At 39.4% G+C, this 19,026-nt stretch overlaps 2 protein-coding genes across 17 annotated transcripts in view; one reads left to right on the top strand and one right to left on the bottom strand.

The window, feature by feature from the left end:
* The first annotated feature begins 1,213 nt into the window (after nt 1-1,213).
* dock7 (dedicator of cytokinesis 7) overlaps nt 1,214-19,026 on the top strand; it is a 46,424-nt gene continuing 28,611 nt past the window's right edge. For all 16 annotated transcript variants that reach the window (XM_023394568.2, XM_023394567.2, XM_087170481.1 and 13 more), the window contains exons 1-14: nt 1,214-1,336; nt 4,686-4,785; nt 5,992-6,167; nt 7,171-7,239; nt 7,362-7,491; nt 7,606-7,818; nt 8,095-8,180; nt 8,283-8,349; nt 8,838-8,987; nt 9,510-9,590; nt 9,893-10,055; nt 10,502-10,644; nt 10,774-10,867; nt 11,068-11,230. In XM_023394568.2, coding sequence (XP_023250336.1) covers nt 1,299-1,336; nt 4,686-4,785; nt 5,992-6,167; nt 7,171-7,239; nt 7,362-7,491; nt 7,606-7,818; nt 8,095-8,180; nt 8,283-8,349; nt 8,838-8,987; nt 9,510-9,590; nt 9,893-10,055; nt 10,502-10,644; nt 10,774-10,867; nt 11,068-11,230 — 1,673 coding nt within the window. In that variant the 5' untranslated portion in view covers nt 1,214-1,298. The remainder of the gene's footprint in view (nt 1,337-4,685; nt 4,786-5,991; nt 6,168-7,170; nt 7,240-7,361; nt 7,492-7,605; nt 7,819-8,094; nt 8,181-8,282; nt 8,350-8,837; nt 8,988-9,509; nt 9,591-9,892; nt 10,056-10,501; nt 10,645-10,773; nt 10,868-11,067; nt 11,231-19,026) is intronic.
* Nucleotides 12,305-16,799, bottom strand: angptl3 (angiopoietin-like 3). Its single transcript, XM_023394574.2, has 7 exons — nt 16,113-16,799; nt 15,589-15,699; nt 15,311-15,422; nt 15,077-15,190; nt 14,690-14,785; nt 13,810-14,082; nt 12,305-13,609 (listed from the first exon to the last, which is right to left on the bottom strand). The coding sequence occupies exons 1-7, from the start codon at nt 16,641-16,643 to the stop codon at nt 13,425-13,427; spliced, it is 1,422 nt and encodes a 473-aa protein (XP_023250342.1). The 5' UTR covers nt 16,644-16,799; the 3' UTR covers nt 12,305-13,424.

Genomic DNA, 19,026 nt, shown 5'->3' with positions numbered 1-19,026 from the left:
CATCGAAGATCATAAGATCATAATCAACACTTACCAGTGTAGGAATTTTACCAATTAATGTGATACAATTATGTTGATTAGTTGATTTTGGGTTTTCTTTGTTTTTTTAAGGTTGATTTTTTCCAGTTGTTACTGAAATTGGGCTAATTTCATTAACTTTTTGCTACTTTATTATTTGCCATTTACCATTTTATCAGTTGACACTTTTGTGTGGAACTATAGTGTGTGCTTGCTGTTAATTTTTGTTTGTCTATGCTAATACTGTAAATTTAGTTTGGTACACAGACCTATCTTGAAAGATGAGCTCCCTATAACAGTGACAACACTTAGATGTCTTCTTTTTTTTATTTTTTAAATTAAGCTTAAACTAAACATCTTTCTTTGTTTAAGAAAAGAACAATAATGTGCATGCTTGTGGCTTACACATTTTGTATTCTCTTGTTGGGTTTGATAAAGTCTTTACTGCAGTGAAATCTGATATACATTTATATACAGTCTATGATATTTATATTACAGAATACAGCAGATGGAGCATACAAATCTAGTGGAAAGCCGTTAGACCTGAGAAAAAAGATTAAAAAGTAAATGTAAAAACCACTCGCAACAAATATAATTGCTACTGAAAGTTTAATCTAGAGCAACGTTTAGACAATTCAGCGATTAGTTAATTAACAGTAAAATTATTTGGCAGCTATGTAGAAAATTAAATAGTTGTTGTTGTCATTTTTCAATTGTTAGTTGCTCATTTTCTTTTACTAATTTGAGAGTGGGAAAAATCTGGTTAAATTAAGTTAAAATATTTAAACTTTATCCTTTATATTGTATTTATTGTTGCATTATGTACAAAGGATTGAATGCCTGTCTTCCACGAAAAAAAGAAAAGTTTGAAATAAAATTGACATCAAAGTATGGGAATTGCTGTTTTAGGATGAATGTGTAGGGTGTCCAGATTTCAAGAAGAAATAATCAGACAAAAAGAAGGCAAAATCATATTCCCCCTGTTCCACATTTCTCAGTACCAATGCATTTACCAATGTAAATGGGTGAATCTTATGTAAAATCTTTAAATTAAGTTGTCCAGCTGCTGGAGTGTAAGCTTTATTCTCCATAATATAGTGCGCAGGAGCTTTTCATTGGGTGTGTTCTTTTGCACATCATTACGGTCATTACGGTAACGATTCCATTCTCCCGTTTGCCCGTTTTCCCTGTGGCCGTAGTGAGTGAGTGGAAACCGGAGCCTGCTTGCTTCCTGCGTGCCTGCCTGGGAATTTCGTTAAAGCACATCAGCGGCCACTGCCATGGCTGAACGCCGCGCCTTCGCCCAAAAAATCAGCAGGTAAAGACTTGAGACCCCGAAACGAGCTCGTAAAAGACACACCTAGCACTTAGTCGCTTTTATATAGGTCGCCCTCAGACCACCGCTGAGGGAACCCAGTGAAGGAGGCCCAGCCGCCAGCACAGCCTGGCTGCTCCGAGCTAGCCGCTTGTTAGCCATAACGGCGAAGATGCTCAGACCCACCCAGACAGACAGCGGCACTGAATGCCAACAAAGAGGCTAGATGTAATATCTTTGTAATGAATTTATCCCGACAGAGAGGAGTTAGGTTTTTAATAATCACACGCACCCAAAAGCAATAACTGTAATTTGTAAACCGTTAATTTTGGACAGCTAGTTAGCTATCTAGACTACAGTAGCTAACGATGGGCAGCTAGGTACTGCTGGCTCTGGTAGAGATGTGACTGAACTTTGTTGAGGTATATTTTAAGCAAGACCTCATTTACAGGAGTGAGCAGACATTTGTAAGACGGGAGATGTGGAAACAAAAGCCTCCCTCGGCAGCTATCAAACAGCGATATTATAATCTTCCCCGCCCCTTAGACAGATTAAAGTAATCTCTTTAACAAAGGGCTTTGTGCTAGCTGTCAAATACCATCATCCCAGTCAGAGGATAGATAGATAGATAGATAGATAGATAGATAGATAGATAGATAGATAGATAGATAGATAGATAGATAGATAGATGCAGTGCAATGCTCAGAGAGAGATGAACTGTAGTCTCCCACAGCTATAAACATAAACATGTTTTAGTCATTGTCCCTGCTGATGACTTCATTCACAGTCAGCCAAGTCATTCTAGTATTAAGCAAAAAGAATTATATTTGCCATCTTGTTTGGTTTTTCTCTGAACCAGTATCGGATGAAAATGAGATGGATGGAATAATATTTTACGCCCTTCTGGTGAGATTATCATGAAAATCTGAGGTTTTTGGAAAGGAAAAATGCCAGCTGTCACTTGGAAAATGGAAAAACTGTTGATTATTACAAAGGGCCATGCATATCAATGTGACTGATTTTTCTTTTTATTTTAAGATTGTAAATCTAGTTGAGACCAGTTTCTTTAACTATAAGTTAAAAATTCAACAAGATGATTGGGTGGTATAGATTGGATTTTAAAGTTGTTGCTGATGTGGTCATGCAGACTTCAATTTCATTGTTGACGTTAAGACTGGAGGGGCATGCATTTCTATTATAGTGTGAATCCAGCTCCCATTAATCACAACCACATCTTATTATTGGAATTTCATGTTGATTATGTGCACTGGACATATCCTCATGGCAGGTTATTCAGAAACGATGATTTGCCGATGCCTAATTGGAGTCAACAAACAAACCTACTGATGACACAATCATACCACATGTACCATACAATGTAATGCCAAGTATTACCACAACATCACAAACTATAGCCTAGAAAGTTAACGTAGAGATTAGGCAGTAACTTTACGACACAACCTCAATAAAAAAAATAACAAACCTTCACGAAGAGCACATTTATTGTTGACAGATTGCATTGTTTCTCACGGACTCTTAGGTCAGTGGACACAGTTTACCTTGCTGATATTACTCATTCAGCAGTGAAAAAAGATCTCTATTCTACCTGCTTTGGCTTGCCTTTTATAATGGAAGTGGCTTATGTTGCATGTTGAGGCTAAATTAGTGACTAAAATTACAAACAGCTTCACCTCGAGGCTTAAATCACATGTTTCAGTTGAATGGTTTGCTTATACCATGATCTTCAATTGCAACCAGTTTATACTTTGTTCCTGGGAGGAGTTGTTCTCAACTTCTTGAAATGCTAGCTGTAAGAGCTGTTTATTTAATGAAGTTTTTCTGCTGTGCAGTGACCAGTGCTAAGTAAAGGTCTGGTAAAAGGCATTGGGGAGGACTGTGGAATGTGTTTGTCAGTTCAGCGCTTCTGCCTTTCTCCAGTGGTGACAGCCCTGCACTGCAGAGGCCACCGGATCTTCAGTGTATTTATGATTGAGCAGAGATGAACTCAGCACTATAGTGGCAGTGGAGAAACCAGACCCAGGTTTGACTTTTGCAATGATCTCACTGACTCGATTATTGCTTTCAGGATGGAGCAAAGAGACAGTCAGGAAAATTGGACAGCTTGTTGGTTATGAAGAAAAGTGTATTGATAAAACATTGTCGATAATAACCGTGGATCCTCATAGACTCTGTGTTACTTGTGCAACATAACCTTGAGTCTTTTGTGTCTGGCCTTTTTCCTTGGTTCTAATTTGTTATTTGTTTGTGACTCTTTGGGCTACTTGCTGCGTTGTTGTTTTGTTCAAGGCAAAAGTCTTTGAGTGGTTTTGGTGGTTGCTGTGATTTAAAGGACCTGTGTATGTGAGTGGCTACAGCAGCAGTTGAACACCAAGAGCTTTGTGCTGACCACTCGGGTAGAGGTTTTTATTTGTTTCTATCCTCTCTGCCTCGGTGTGATATATGATCCTGTCCGAGGCGACACTTGAAGACTATTGAGCAGACACACAAAGAGAGAAGTATAAAAGGACAAGAAGTGTAATCCTCAATGTTAAATAGTCTTGTCTTTTTGGGCAGTTTAAGGCATTTATGTAGAAATGTGCAAAATCCAGTAGCATGAAGGAGTCTTTGTATTACTTAGTTCAACAGCAGTAAGTCTCGCCATGTGTAACTTTGGATTTGAATCATAAAATATCTCACATTACAATATTATGGCATAATATATAACCACTTATGTTTTGCTGGATTAACAGTTATATGCTGAAATAAATAAATCAGTATTTTATTGCTCTTTGTATTTCATTTTCATGGTTAAAACGTTAAATTTCTCCTGGGCTTCAGGGTTAAAGGCTTTAATTAAAATATGAGGTGAAATTTTCATAGAGGCTTTTCATTTAGTATTTTATTCCCAATTATTGCCTGCCAGATTACAACAAGGGGTCAGACAAATAATATACTGTATATTGCGATATGATATATAACAACTGGCACCCATATCTCAAATAGCTCTTTTCTGATACAGACACAGATGCATTTTCTTACCTGTACAGCTAACATTTGAGATCTGAACTGTACTGCACTCTGGTTGTGTCATACATGACTTCCTTGCAGTCATAGAAAGATGGTCATAGAAAGATGGTCATAGAAAGATGTCTTTCAGCATGTCATTAGAGAATCACTGGTATTTGGATCCTGCCATTATTGTGGATGAAATATTGTGATACTATTGTCTTGTTTCCACTCCTAATTACAAATATGCCAGCCATATCTGCTTAGTGGATCATCACACAGACTTTTAACACTGACTGTCTGAACCCTCTCTTACTTCCTTTACCTTTCCTTCTTCTGTTTGCAGGACTGTGGCAGCAGAGGTCAGGAAGCAGATAGCTGGCCAGTATGGGGGCTCACCACAACTGTTCAAAAACCTCAACGTTGGGACCACAACAAGCAACACGGTGGGTAGCTGATCACCGACGTGCGTGCTTGAATCAACATACTAGTTTTATAGCAGCTGAAACTTTATTGTCTGAAAACCTTTTAACTGCTAAAATGTTTTTCTAAAATATTTTGCAGATTTATAAGGTTTGAGGTGTACGTTAAATGTTAGGCATGTATCATCAATATAACTTAATTAATTACTTGGTTGCTTTTGCCATCTGTAGCCTTGACCAAAGTTCAGTCAGGTATATTAACAGTAATCATACCTGACATCAGTGTGCCACAATATTACAACCCTAGGCAATGACATAATTTTCAGTCAAGTATGTGGTTTTTTAAATATCTGCAGGACTGTTGTTTATGTCTTGCTAAATACCACAAGGGATAGATTGGCCTGTCCACAACATCTGCTGCAGTGTTTCTAGGGTTACCAGTGTTTGAGCTCAGGCTGTATGTTTATTAAGGGGGTAGTGCCAATTGACCCTCAGCAGCCCTGAGCCCAAACACCAGCAAATACTCCCACTCTGATTCTTAATTAGGCTACAGTTAGCTTTTAATTAAATTGTGAAAGGTATTTGTGTTCAAATTCCTCAAGAGGGGGAGAGAGAGAGAGAGTGAGAGAAAGAGAGACACACACACACACACACACACACACACACAAACACACACACACACACACACTCACACTCACAGACACACACAGACTTAAAGTGAACCTGCTGAACCAAAGATTCCCTCTGGGTTCATCATTTGAGAAGCAGACTAAGACCCATGAAACCATTAGACTATGCTTGAAGTAGCACACTTGCTAATCTGGTTACTTGTATCAGCATGAGGGCATTTTTAAGCATTTGCCCAAATCGCAGATGTGTCTTCCTTAGAATTGATTTTCCTATTCAAAATTAAAGATGATCCAGAAACTAGAACTGCTCTCTCAACAGAAATAACTGAAATGACCTCATATTTTGGACCTGTTGGTGCTGTACTTGGTATAGATTTATAGAATGACGAATAACCCATAACTCCACTACTTTCCTCTGAGGTTGTATAGGATAATCAATCCCTTAAAGCCTTTACTGAAAAGTAGGGACTTTAATACATTACCAAGACATTTATGTACAGTAAAAAATAAGAAGAGGTGCAGATAGGAGAAGTGAACAGTTGACCATGTCTTCACAGCTAATTAACTTTTCCTATTCCTCTGATCTCTCCCTCTCCCTCAGGTTCCCCTCACAGAGGCGGTGGAGCCAGTGGATTTTGAGGAGTACCTCATCACTCACCCTCCCATCGTTGAGTCGGGTCCCCTGAGGGATCTGATTGAGTTTCCCCCGGATGACATTGAGGTCATCTACACACCCAGGGAATGTCGCACAGTGGTACAAGCTGTCCCTGAGGAAGGGTAAGTGCTGGGTGGTTGAGAGAAGTTGTAATAGCAAGTGTGGAGTTAAAGTACAGTCTTACATCATACTTATTTTTAGGGTTTAGTTTTTTTCTCATATAAGAGCATTTTGAGTATTGTATGGGGATGACAGAACCTAACAAACGTTCATAAGGCAAATGATTTATATTAATTGGGCAAAAAAGGGATTAAGGAATATATCTATCAATATATTCTATTCACAAATCCTTTTTTTGCCATTGCATTTTATATACATTTTTAACAGCAGGAAATACAGACTTTTACATTCAATATACCGTATAACTCAGCATAAATAGGAATTGCTGTATTGACACAAAACCAACAAAAAAAAGGGAAAAGAAGAATCTTGGAACAAGAATACTCCTCCTTTTTTTAACAAATGGTAATCTATACAAATGGAGAAAAGCCATTGCATTATATGCAAAATATGACAAGTCTTTAGAAGAAATATAAAAATAATGATAACAATTTCTACAAACTTGCATGTTTGACACTTGTTAATGGCAGGTCTGAACAGAACCACACTATGTTTTTTTAAACTGTTCTTCCTTTTGGAATTTTTAGGAACTTGCAATGACTTTGGGAAATGACAGGCATTTTTTCAGTTTGCCAAGCAGTGCTGATTAGTGCCTGCACTATTTTATGAGAAAAAGCAGAGACATATTTAGTTCTGTTTGAAGTAATGTTTGGCTTCAGCTGCTATGTGCGTAATGCTTTGTGTTTTGTTAAGGCTTTATTATTGTTGTTTTTAATTATTGTAAAAGCTGCACCAAATGCTTAGAGATGAAAAACCTGCAGGCTGGCTCTCAGTATTTCAGAAGTGGTGGCAAAAACACTGAAAGTGTACTTCACTGTGTTATGTACCAGAGAAATGATATGACATCAGCCTGTTTCGTTATTCACTTAGACTAATGCCTTTAAAGTCTGTCCCTTTGCTGTTAAAATAAACCTTGTTTGATTGATTGAGTCTGTCTGGCTGCAGGGACACTGATCCTCACGTCAGAGACTGTGTCAGATCCTACACAGAAGACTGGGCCATTGTCAACAGAAAGTAAGGCTTCACTGTGTAATGATATTCATGTCTTTTCTCTTTAGATTTGGGATTTTATCTGTAAAATATGACCATGTAGACCACTGAATCACTGTGTCCCAAATGACTGCTTTCTCCTTCAGATATCACAAGCTTGGTACGGGCTTTAACCCCAACACTCTAGACAAGCAGAAGGAGCGTCAGAAAGGCCTGCCCAAACAAGTGTTTGAGGCTGATGAGATGCCAGACAGCAGCAGCTACCAGGATGACCAGGTAACAAATCATTCAGTGACAAATTTTTTCGATAAAAAGAGCTTACTAAATTATTGTTTGAATGAGTTGGTTTATCTGAGATATTCACATTTATATGTGTTGGTTGTTCTGTAGGATGACTTGAAGCGGCGGTCGATGTCTATAGATGACACCCCACGCGGCAGCTGGGCCTGCAGCATCTTTGACTTGAAGAACTCCCTCCCTGACGCCCTCCTCCCTCACCTGCTCGATCGTGCTCCTAATGAGGAGATTGACAGGCACAATGAAGACCAGCGCAAGGCCAACCGCCACCGTGAACTCTTCGCTCTGCACCCTGCCCTTGATGAGGTGAAGTATACTCCTCTACCTATGCAGGAACCTTTTACTGATGGTCAACATTAAATTTGCAACTTAAATTTTGCAATATATAATAAACTTTTGAGGGTTGACTGCAATCTTTACATTTGAAACCAGTCCCAGGATGCTAGTGAGTTTCTTTGTAATGAATAAATTTGCATAAATTAAATGTGAAGACCTTTTCATCACAGCATGGACGTACAGAAATTCAGTCGTTTTGATCATTTTCGCTGTTTTTTGTATGTGACCTTCTGTGTGAATGTGTAGGAGGAGCCAATTGAACGCCACTGTGTGCCTGAAGTACCTAAAGAACACTTTGGCCAGAGGCTACTCGTCAAGTGCTTGTCCTTGAAGTAAGTGGTGGACAGCCTTTTTCAAGAAAAAAAAAAGCCTTTTAGCTCTTTTATTTAACTGCTGCTTTCTGCTGACTCACTCCTTTTTCTCTCCCCTTGAAGGTTTGAGATCGAAATTGAACCCATATTTGCTAGTTTGGCCTTATACGATGTCAAGGAAAAGAAAAAGGTAAGCTGTTATGCTTTCCTCAGTGCCTCCTCAGCCCTGAGTTGTTGGGTCACTTCTGCAAACCATTAAAATTGTTGGGAGGCCAAAACGAATTTGATGAGTGGACTATAAAATTTTATGTTGTGGCCCTGTTATGCTTGTGGGAATGCAGTTAAATCATACACTGGAACTATGTATCTATCTGAAGAAGTTCATCTTCCTCCTTCTGCTCCCGTTTAGCTGACAGACACTAGAGGGTAGCAGTTGCCTTGATAAGTGGATCTCTCATATATTTTGCTCTGCACAGGAGCTCCATTATTTCACAAGTGGGTCATTTGTCACTGAAATGTTATCATGTTTGTCAGCCACTATGAGCAAGAAATCAGGCTGCAGTAATACAGCCATTCATTCAAAATGTGATTTTATACTAATGGTTGTCATGTTGTGTTGACAGTATTACATTCATCTTATGAACATGTCACGATTACCTTTTTGTATGTGTCCCTCAGATATCAGAGAACTTTTTCTTTGACCTGAACTCTGAGCAGACGAAGGCCATGCTGCGTCCACACATTCAGACAGCGGCCATCTCTACACTGGCACGCTCTGCTATATTTTCCATCACCTACCCCTCCCAGGACGTCTTTCTGGTCATCAAGGTTAGATAATTATAATATAACTTTCTCTATCTTTTCAAATCTTGTTTTGCAAATAAATGAATTAGTAAAAATAGTGTATTGCCCCGAATGTAAAATTAAGCTAATTATGAGACGGTCTCCCCTTTTCCAACACCTGTTTTTGACAAAATACTTTACTAGTCTTGTTGTGAAAGTTTCACCAAAATAGTATTAGTCCAAGGAAAAGAGAGTCCTCATCTTCCTCATCATCATCCCCATCAATCCTTTTCTCTTGTAAAAGTGAAACATTAAAAAAACTCTATTAAACCACTAGTACTCCATCCATTCAAAAAGAATATCTCATGTTGTAAATAGTCCTCAAATACAATAACACTTCGACTTTTCCAAATGTATTTCCAGAGAAAAGCATTGTCTTATATGCTTGCTAATAATGTAATTTGAATATGTTTGGAAAAACAATTTGACAGTCAGTCTTTGTCCTGTATAATCACTGCATTGCTGTGAGTGAGTGTTGTGATTATAAACTGTGTACTCTGTCCCCAGCTGGAAAAGGTACTGCAGCAAGGTGATATTGGAGAGTGTGCTGAGCCCTACATGGTCTTCAAAGAGTCAGATGCTGCCAAGGTATGGTCATTGTGAATAAGATGTTGAATTCTGCATGAAAGAGTTTTGTCTCAAGTGTATTATAACAATAGTAATACATTATTTTATTATTTAATATCCATTATGTCAGCCACAGGTTTAGTTTTAAAACTACACTCCTGTTCTGGCAATACTGTCTATTTTATCATCCAAAATATGGCACATTGTATAACCTTTTTTTTTTTTAGTGAATGGCTGAATAAGTACACTTAAATATAGTTTGTAAGCTGTGTATCCTTGTTTTGGATCATAGACATAACTAACTTAACATGTCTTTTCTATAGAATAAAGAGAAGTTGGAGAAGCTTCGCGGCCAGTCAGAGCAGTTCTGCCAACGTCTTGGCCGCTACCGAATGCCCTTCGCTTGGACCGCTATTCATCTAATGAACATTGTTAACAGCGCTGGCAGTCTGGAGAGAGATACAGAGCTGGAGATGAGCCTCTCAGGTCTGACATTCCCTTTTAACATAAGCCTTTGGATTGTAACTGTAAACATATGCATCTCAGCATCAGGTCGTTAACATTCACACAATCATTCACAAAACCTTTATCTAAAGACAACTCTCCAACAACAAATAGTGCATAAAGCAAATTCAAACAGAGAGCAAACCATCCAAACAAAGTATGTAGCTATATTGATCCTTTGTGTTATTTTTAGTTTGACCTCTTGGTGTTTATCTAACCTTTGACCTCCCAAGGTCTCAGTGATGCTGACTGTGATGGCCTCTTCTCTTGCCTGTTGTTAGACAGATCACACAAATGTATATGTACACTGATTAGCCACAGCATTAAAATTGGTAACTGGTTTTCATGCTGTGGCTGGTTGGTGTATTCAGTCAATAAACAGAATTGAAGACTTTTTTAAAAGCTTTTTTTTTTTGGTCTGTGTGCAGAGAGAAAAGGCTCGTGGTCAGAACGGAGGAACTCAAGCATCATGGGAAGGCGTTCCCTTGAGAGGACCACCAGTGGAGACGAGTCATGTAGTCTGACAGGCTTTAGACCTGCAACACTTACCATCACCAACTTCTTCAAACAGGTCTAAACAACTGCATATACTACACGCACACAAACAAGTCTGAATGATATAGTTTGGGATGCAGGCACACAGACGACACTTACTTATGGTGTGTGCTTTCTCTTTTTCTTGATATTGTGCTTGTTTTAGGAGGGGGACAGGCTGAGTGATGAGGATTTGTATAAGTTCCTAGCAGATATGAGAAGACCGTCTTCAGTGCTGAGGAGACTCAGACCCATCACAGGTATAAATACACAGAATTGAGTGTCCTTTCATTTCTTATTCCCATTGGTACTTGTTAACCTGACGCTCATCTCTGTCATGATTCCCTTAAAATATCTATAAAGAAGTGTGTGTCTGTGTTTCAAATTAATGATCTCCCTTTTTCTCTTTCTTTCCTTCCCTACACTCACTCCCGTGTGTCTTCTATGGTTGTCACCACAGCCCAGTTAAAGTTGGACATTTCTCCAGCTCCAGAGAACCCCCACTATTGCTTGACTCCTGACCTCCTGCAGGTCAAACCTTACCCAGACAGCAGGGTACGCCCCACCAGGGAGATCCTGGAGTTCCCTGCCAGGGATGTCTATGTGCCAAACACCACGTACAGGTACAGAAAATCATTAGCAGTGTGAAAAGAGAAGCACTTGTGTCTTACCTTTCAGGTTAGTTCATTTAGTCTGGAGATTATATTCATTTGTCAAACTTTCACTCCAAATGACCTCAAAAATACAAACTGTTTTAAACGGTTTTAATTTTCAAGCAACTTTTAAATTTTAAATGTATTGCAGCATAGCCCTTTGATGTTGCCTGTCATTGAGGTATAGCTCCACTGGCTTACATGCAAATTTACACCTGTACAAATATTAAGGTTCAGTAGTTATTTTCCTACTTGACTGCTTGTTTGGAAAGTAATTCATTCATCCACTGCAGGTGGATATTGCCACGGACAGCTGTTGTTTGCTTTTGAGTCACCCATATTTGTTAAATTTGAACATAGGCAAAATGCCACATGCTTCTTGAGCCGGATGCAAACACACACTTTTGTGATCCTTCAGTCAGTAAAGGACAACGACCTCAAAGTCACAGTGATGACTAACACTGTGGCTTGTTCATGTCTGCCAGTGTACATATTCCATCTGAACAAGTGCTAGTTTTGTCAATGTCACTTGGAGAGACGTACTTATTACCAGACATTGCTGCTAACATGGCCTTGCAGTTGCAGGCTTTGTTTGTCTGAAGATAACAGGTGCCTTCCTATTGTAGATTAACTAATACCAGACCTAACTGATCCACCGCAGAGAGCAAGAGGGACTGGGTGAATCAGTGCTGCATTTTTATTCTGAGCAGCCTTTTTAAATCATTGTATTGCCAAAGGTAATGTGGGATAACAGTCTTCCCGAAGTCTTATTGTTTGGTATTCTTATATATTACTACTTTTTCTTTAAAGTAATTGTCAAATATACTTCCAGAGGGCATTGAACTTGAATACTGCTACCAGCTAAACCCTGTTTTTATAAGCTGTAAGCAATAAGATACGGGCCCTGAGCTGAAGCACTCAGCACATTGTTTTATACTTTTAAATTGCGAATTAATATATTCACATTAAACTTTTATTTGTTCAGTTCAGAATTATAAAATTTACCTCGGTTCAGATCAACACGATATAAAAAATGTAGTCATGTTTGATAGTCATTTGTTCATGTTGATTTTTATTTTGTCGTTATAAATATGATTTATTAGAGCACATAGCTACTTGTCAGGGTGACGTGTTAGTATGAGGCTTATTTACAGTACAATTAGTTATGTTGAAAGAGGGACAAGAGTCAATATGACTCAATAACATAGGAAATACATGGAAAAGATGTTTTCTGACAATACCAGCATAAATCATATAAAAGCATGAACATGGTTTAAATACTTTACAGAGTAAAAAAAAACATAAAACAAACAAAGGGAAGAGCTTGTCAGTGTACTGGCAAAGATGTGTATCTCCAGTTTTCTGTACTGTATTTGACTGCTGACATTGCCCCCACTTTTTAGATGTATTTTCATGAGACTGGGGGTGAAGCAGTGTAAAATACCAGGAAAAAAATGACAAGGCCCTCATTGGAAAGAATTTACCACTGTGAACACATTTTGAAATGTAGGAGATTTCTTGAACACTGACTTCTTGCATGCTTTATGTAACAACCTGTTTGCATTTGTGTGTGTGTGTGGCTGCTGGGAACATGCAAGACAGTTTTGCACCACAAACACAAAATGCACTTTTAAATGGATTACAAGCTCTCATATGTGAATGTATATGTCCACTGAAAAGCTACCCAAGCAATCATTGTTTTAGAATTGAGTCATAATGTCTCGTCATAGATTTCTCTCCTATTGCAGCACTGTGACATTTTGCAACCAGCACTGAATCCGGTTGCTGATTATGGATCAATATGTCCATTTTGCAAGTGATTGCAGATGTTGCGTAATGACAATTCTACTGTCCTTGCTGGATCAGACCCAATAGGTTAACGACCTGCGTGGCATTTGTTGCGTCATTGCGACAGTTCAGCATTTTCCGACCTCAGACAGTTTTGGCTGCTTGTCTGTTGGTCAGTACTAGTGTCTGACAAAACGGCGTTAGGAAGCAATCAGCTTAATGTTTGAGATAAACTAAGGATGTCGTTTCATAGACATATATAATGCCTGTGTTACTTCATTCTCCCCTTCTTTGAAGATTTGGTTGAGCATTAGATATTTGCGATGTTTGCTAAAGATGCCTGTGGTGTTGTAAGAGAAGGTATGAATTGTGGGGTTCAGTTGAAGCTTTTAGCAGTTAGGGCTGGCTGCATGGTGATCTTGGTCATCTTGAGGGAATATGAGGGACCTGTGCCAGGCCTCCAGTGAATTCCCTTCCTCCTTACGGAGCGTCCCTTTGCCCTCAGCCACAAATACCTTCCATTAAGGTTGATGTCCCCGCAGCCATTGAACCACCAACCACCTAGCAAAGGGTCAAGACAAGAGACATAAATTAAACACTTGGTCTTGGTCCTAAAAAAATCACCTTGTGAGATCCTTCAAACGATTGTTTGAGGGAAGTAAAAATGGCAGAAATACCTGCAGAGCATCTCATTATTTGGATTATTGCTGTGGTGGCAATACAGGTCAGTAGGAGACCCATCAGCTTGTAAAACTCTTTACCTGAGTAATTGCGAGCGCAGTTGGGGTTTTGATGGTTATTGTTATTTCTGTCTTTTGTCGAGAATCTCATGCCGGTGCTGTTGGCCATGGCATCAGGCAGGTCACCAGAGTAATGGCTGACATGAAGGGTGTAGTCCTTGGAGGGACCTTCCAGTGAGAAACGGTACTCAGCCCAGTGCTTCTCCTCCTTCCAGTCCTCCAAGTCAATACGTAGGATGTAAGCTCCCTGCTGTGCAAGACTGTGAATCTTCTTTAAGCCCAGCCAGAAGTCCTCTGCATTACACAAATATCAGTTATTGTCTTGTTTGGACATTGCATACATGAAAAAAAAAAACCCAAGGTGTGTCTGTAATCTTGTTTCCCTTGGCCTGTGGTAACATGCTGCAGTCAGTGGTAGGGTGTAATTATTGGGTTGGTAGTTGTGAAAGAGCAGTGCAACTAAAATTCATGGCTGGAGGACTCATGGGAAAGTTGCCAAAACCTGCTGTGTACTCAGACGATAAAGGAAGGCACTTACTCAGTTAAGGGCTGATATGTAACAATCACTATTTCCTATGACCAGGCCTACAGGAAGTACTTGAAAATGTCCCCACTCACCAGAAAAAGTCTGCTCGTTAAGGTAGCATTCACTGTAAATGGTCTGTGACAGTGCTACAAATGCTTTTATTGAGTAATACATTTTTTTTAATATTAATTACTGTAGATCTGCCACAAAACACTCATTCTTGTTAGGCCCTTTTTGAAGTACGTATGGCACAATTATGTATATTTTCTTATACTCTTTTATTATCCATTTTTTACCTATTACAAGTAAGGAAAATGTATAAATCAAGTTGTAAATGGTTTTGGCAATTGGTAAAAATGGCATATTACTACTCACTTTCCAGATCTCCAAAGCCTTTCTCATATTTCTCCCACGTCTGGTCAAAATCCACTGAACTATCGATTCTGTGTTGGATGACAGTTGAACCTCCATCTACACAGTGGATGAGAAATATATTTGAAGTCGAGTTACTTTTGCACAAGTTACACACAAGTCTCCACAAGGATTAGGAACCTTCCTTATCATTGATAATGTGAATGGGATATCCACCGTATTGTCTGCCCTTTTTGAAAACCTATTCCTGGTGCTATCTTGCTTGACAGCCTTTTGTTTTTTTGTTCTTTGCCCATTGATTGGAGACTTGGAAACTTATAAATGTCAATGCATTTAAACAAAAAAATGTATTTTGATGTGCTCATTGAGAACTTAGATTGTTGAACCCACCTGAACCCATTTCGCAGTAAACATTGAATGGCTCTGATTGGTTTGGCTTGATAACATAAATTCCACTGTTCGCCTCTCCTTTGTTAAACAAGTCACTGCAGTCCAGTGGGAGGTCTGCAACACAAAACCAAAGTATATGCATCCACATTTTTTATTTTAATTTAGTTTGTACACCAACATTTCGAACAACTGATAGTACAACTGATTAATACATAAATAGTTAAATCGTTTTACCATTTGTGTCCAGGCCTGTTGAGTTTCCTGTCAGATATTCAAACATATTAGGAGCTGCAGAGTCTGACTCCATTGGCTTATCGATTGTATCTTGAAAACTGTCATCGCTGAGCTGCAAAGGAATGCAAATGAATCTGCGGTGTTAAATTATGTTGTCAGCCGTAGAAAAAGCATAGAATCCATCCCCATATTCCTAAAGAAGAATTTATTCTCCAAAATAGCAGATGTTTTGCTATTAAAGGCAAAATGTGGTGAAATCTTTGTGAAAAGTTTTTTACCTTCTCCTCCAGGTTTTTAATCTTAATTTTCTGGTGGTCAAGTTGATCATGCTGTTCTTTTACAGCATTCAGCAGATTGGTTATCGTTTTCTCTTGAGCTTCAATCACTTCCTGAAAATGCCATAATGAAAACATTGTTTATCCATTCAACCTATACATATGTTGTATTTTAAAATGTTTAAAGGAACAACTGCCGAGTGACATGAATTGAACAAAGTTATCATTACTATGATACGGGGCAGACAGATGTTACCACATAGGCTTATCTTGGGCCCAGTGCTTTTCTAGAGGAATGTGCAGTGATAATTTAGGTGGCATGTATGTTGATGTTATACAAGTAGGAAGAGTTCATTAGATGCATTTCTGTTGTTAACTCAAGTTGAGGGAAACTTTTGATGCAGTTTTTATGCGCTCACTTTTCACTTCTTTTGATGTGTGCATATCATCCACTAACTGATGCAAACTTAAAGAAGGAACTCTTTAAGTAACTTCAAGGAACTCTTCAGCAGGTACTGGCTGCTTACCTTGAGTGTTGTGATTTCACTAAGCTGGTCAGCAGGGACCATACTCTGTGACAGTCCTTTCAGCCTTTCCTCAAGGCTCCCCACCTTGCTCTGAAGCTGTGTACGCTCCTGCAGGATGTTGTTGATCTTAGAGTTGATTTCCAGCGACAAGTTCCTGATCTCCTCATTGTTGGCCTTCAAGAAACTGGTGGTCTTCTTCAGTTCCTCCTCTTCTTCCTTGATCTCTGATGTGACCACTGAGAGCTGGTAAAAAGAGCGGTCGAAAATGTTCAGCTTTTGAAAGATGTCGTTGATTTGGGCCTTGGTCTTGTGGACGAACTCCCGTAAACTCTGGCCTAGCTGGAGGAGGCCGTTTGCAAGTAGGCGAACATCGTCCAGCATGGCAAAGCGAGACTTTGCCTCGGTAGGGTGTGGTTCTGTGGTCAAGGCCTGGGAAGGCACGGTGGGTTGCACTTCTCTACCTGAGGTTTCCAAAGGGAGAGCAGCAATGGAACAAGCAAGCAGCAGCAACAGACAAAACAGCTTCATCATGAATTCCTTGTCCAGTCCTGGATTGTGGAATAGTAGTAATCTTCTGACACACTGTTTCACTGCTCTTGATATCCTCTACCTTGTGCTGTTCTCAACACTCTTTTCTCTCCCTCGGCCTCTAACCTAGACTTACTTGCTGTTAAAATGATTTGAGAGCAGCAGGCTGCTCTGTGTTATATACTGCACTCTCAGTAGAGGAGGGGGGGAGGATTAGTTGATCATTAAACCCTACTATGTTTTAGCTCTTTACCCCACCTCCTCCCAAATCCCCCTCAAGCCCTCCCTCTCCTGAACAAACAAATCACAGCAGCGAGCAAATGACATATACATCCCCCCCTTCTCTACTACCCATTTAAGCCCAATCCCCTCTCCATACCACACCCTACCCTATGTTGTTCTCCATCTGTGGTGCAGAGCTTTAGCTGATCAGCAGAAAGCCAACAATGGCCATCACAGATTTTTGATGGATCGTCTGCCTGATCAATCTCAAACCTTATAACCCTGCACACACTTTGCTCTGATTGATAATGCTGTGTGTAATTAATGCTCTTGGGTTTGATTTAGCATCCTGCTGAATCAGCCTAGCACCAAGCTTGCTCTCTCTCTCTCTCTCTCTCTCTCTCACTCCTTCTTCTCTCTTTGTGTGGGGAGGGGAGTGGGCCTGTCATCCGTACCAGGGTTGAGCTTCTGGGCTTGAATGATGTTAGAGAGGTTGTACAGTGTGTACTCATCATCTTGGTTTTATTGCTCAGCCTCATCGTTTTTTTTTGTTGGGTTTTTTTTTTTTTTTTCAGGTTTATTATGCCTTGTGTGCCACCAGAAATTAAATAGGGAATCTACCATCACCAAGCACTTTATTAGGAGCACTGTACTAATACTGAGAAGGCCTCCCTTTGCTCTCAAAACAGCCTCAGTTCTTTGTGGCATTGATTCCACAAGATGTTGGAAACATTTCTTTGAAATTCTGGTGACATTCATGTTGACACGATTGCATCACACAACTTCTGCAGATTTGTCACATGCACATTTCATGGTGCAACTCTCCTGTTCTACCACATCCCAAATCACAGGAGATCAGCAGTTTCAGAAACACTCACACCAGCCCATCTGGCACCAAAAATCATTCCATGGTCAAACTCACTGAGATCACATTTTTTCCCCAGTCAGATGTTTGTTGTGAGCATTAACTGAAGCTCCTGTATATGTGGGATTTTATGTATTGTGCTGCTGCCACATGATTGGCTGATGGGATAACTGCATGAATAAGTATCTGTGCTGGTGTTCCTAATTAAGTGCCCAGTGATTAGCTTGCAGCTTTTAAAGGATCAGTCCTGTGTACAGAGTCCTGTTGTAAAAAAAAACAGTCTTTATGGGAAATTCTTAGTAAGTTGTTTCAAGCAGACTTGCAGTGTTGGTGAGATCTTCCCACCTTCAGGAAGAGAGAGGGGGGGTACTAATCAGTGAAATGACTTGGTGTTGTATTTAATTGAAATATAAATATTTATTCTTTTGGCAGTCCTTGCTTTTTGGTTACCAACCTCTAAAAATACGACATATAGCTGAAATGTGTCCTGGTCTTTAATAATGAATTGCTGTGACATGGAGTCATTGCATTTTTTTGAAAGTCAGTTCTTGTTCATACGAGCATGGATACATTGAAAATGTCCTGTTTGCAACTTTTGTAGAGTTATATCATTTTATTGGTGTTGTTAAAGTATGCTTTTATTGGTTAACTGATTAGTCACTTTGTATTGCAAAGGAAAATACTATAACATTAGTACATTTGCATTGACACAAATAGCAGAAAATACTGGAATATTTACCCCATTGCATCTAGCTAGCATTGGTTTCAAATGGAATCATTTTTGCACTCAGGGCTGTTACCCTGCACCTTAAAATACCACACATTCGTCTTAATGAGCTCTTTCTAGTCGTTTGCGGTTATAGGAAAGATTACATCAGGTCTCGGTAATGAATGACTGCTATGTTTTTTCATTTGAACAGAGCAGAAAGAAAAGGTCCTGTGGAAAAGAAAAAATTGGCCATGGACTGAGTGAATGTGTCAGGAATGCTTGATCAGCATAAAGCTGGTAATGTTATTCAATGTCCTTCATTCCAGAACAGTGGTTAGTGTTGTGGCTTAACAGTGAGAGGGTTGAGGGTTTGAATCTAACCTGGCCTGCTGGGGCCTTTCTCTGTGCAACTGGCCCGTCTTTGTGACCAAGTTCAAATTTGCAGTTTTTAACAAACAACAAACATTGCACTGAATTAGCTCAGCAGTCAATAATTAACGAGATGCCCACTGTGCCCAGCTGTGTTGGTTCTCTATGTATCATGACTTTTCCTCGTATGATGTACTAAATGACTATATAGTTTTTTTTTT

This window comes from Seriola lalandi, unplaced genomic scaffold, assembly GCF_002814215.2.
Source record: "Seriola lalandi dorsalis isolate HSWRI2012SDOR001 ecotype SW California unplaced genomic scaffold, Sedor1 jcf7180002054949, whole genome shotgun sequence".
Classification (NCBI taxonomy): Eukaryota; Metazoa; Chordata; class Actinopteri; order Carangiformes; family Carangidae; genus Seriola; species Seriola lalandi.
This window is presented reverse-complemented; position numbering and strand designations above follow the sequence as displayed.

Excerpts from the sequence above, each read along its gene's own strand:
- angptl3 (XM_023394574.2), bottom strand. The coding sequence starts at position 16,643 with ATGATGAAGCTGTTTTGTCTGTTGCTGCTGCTTGCTTGTTCCATTGCT. Across the intron at positions 15,191-15,310 it reads AACAGGCCTGGACACAAATG|ACCTCCCACTGGACTGCAGT; the intron begins GTAAAACGATTT and ends TTTGTGTTGCAG. Across the intron at positions 14,083-14,689 it reads AGGCTTTGGAGATCTGGAAA|AGGACTTCTGGCTGGGCTTA; the intron begins GTGAGTAGTAAT and ends TGTGTAATGCAG.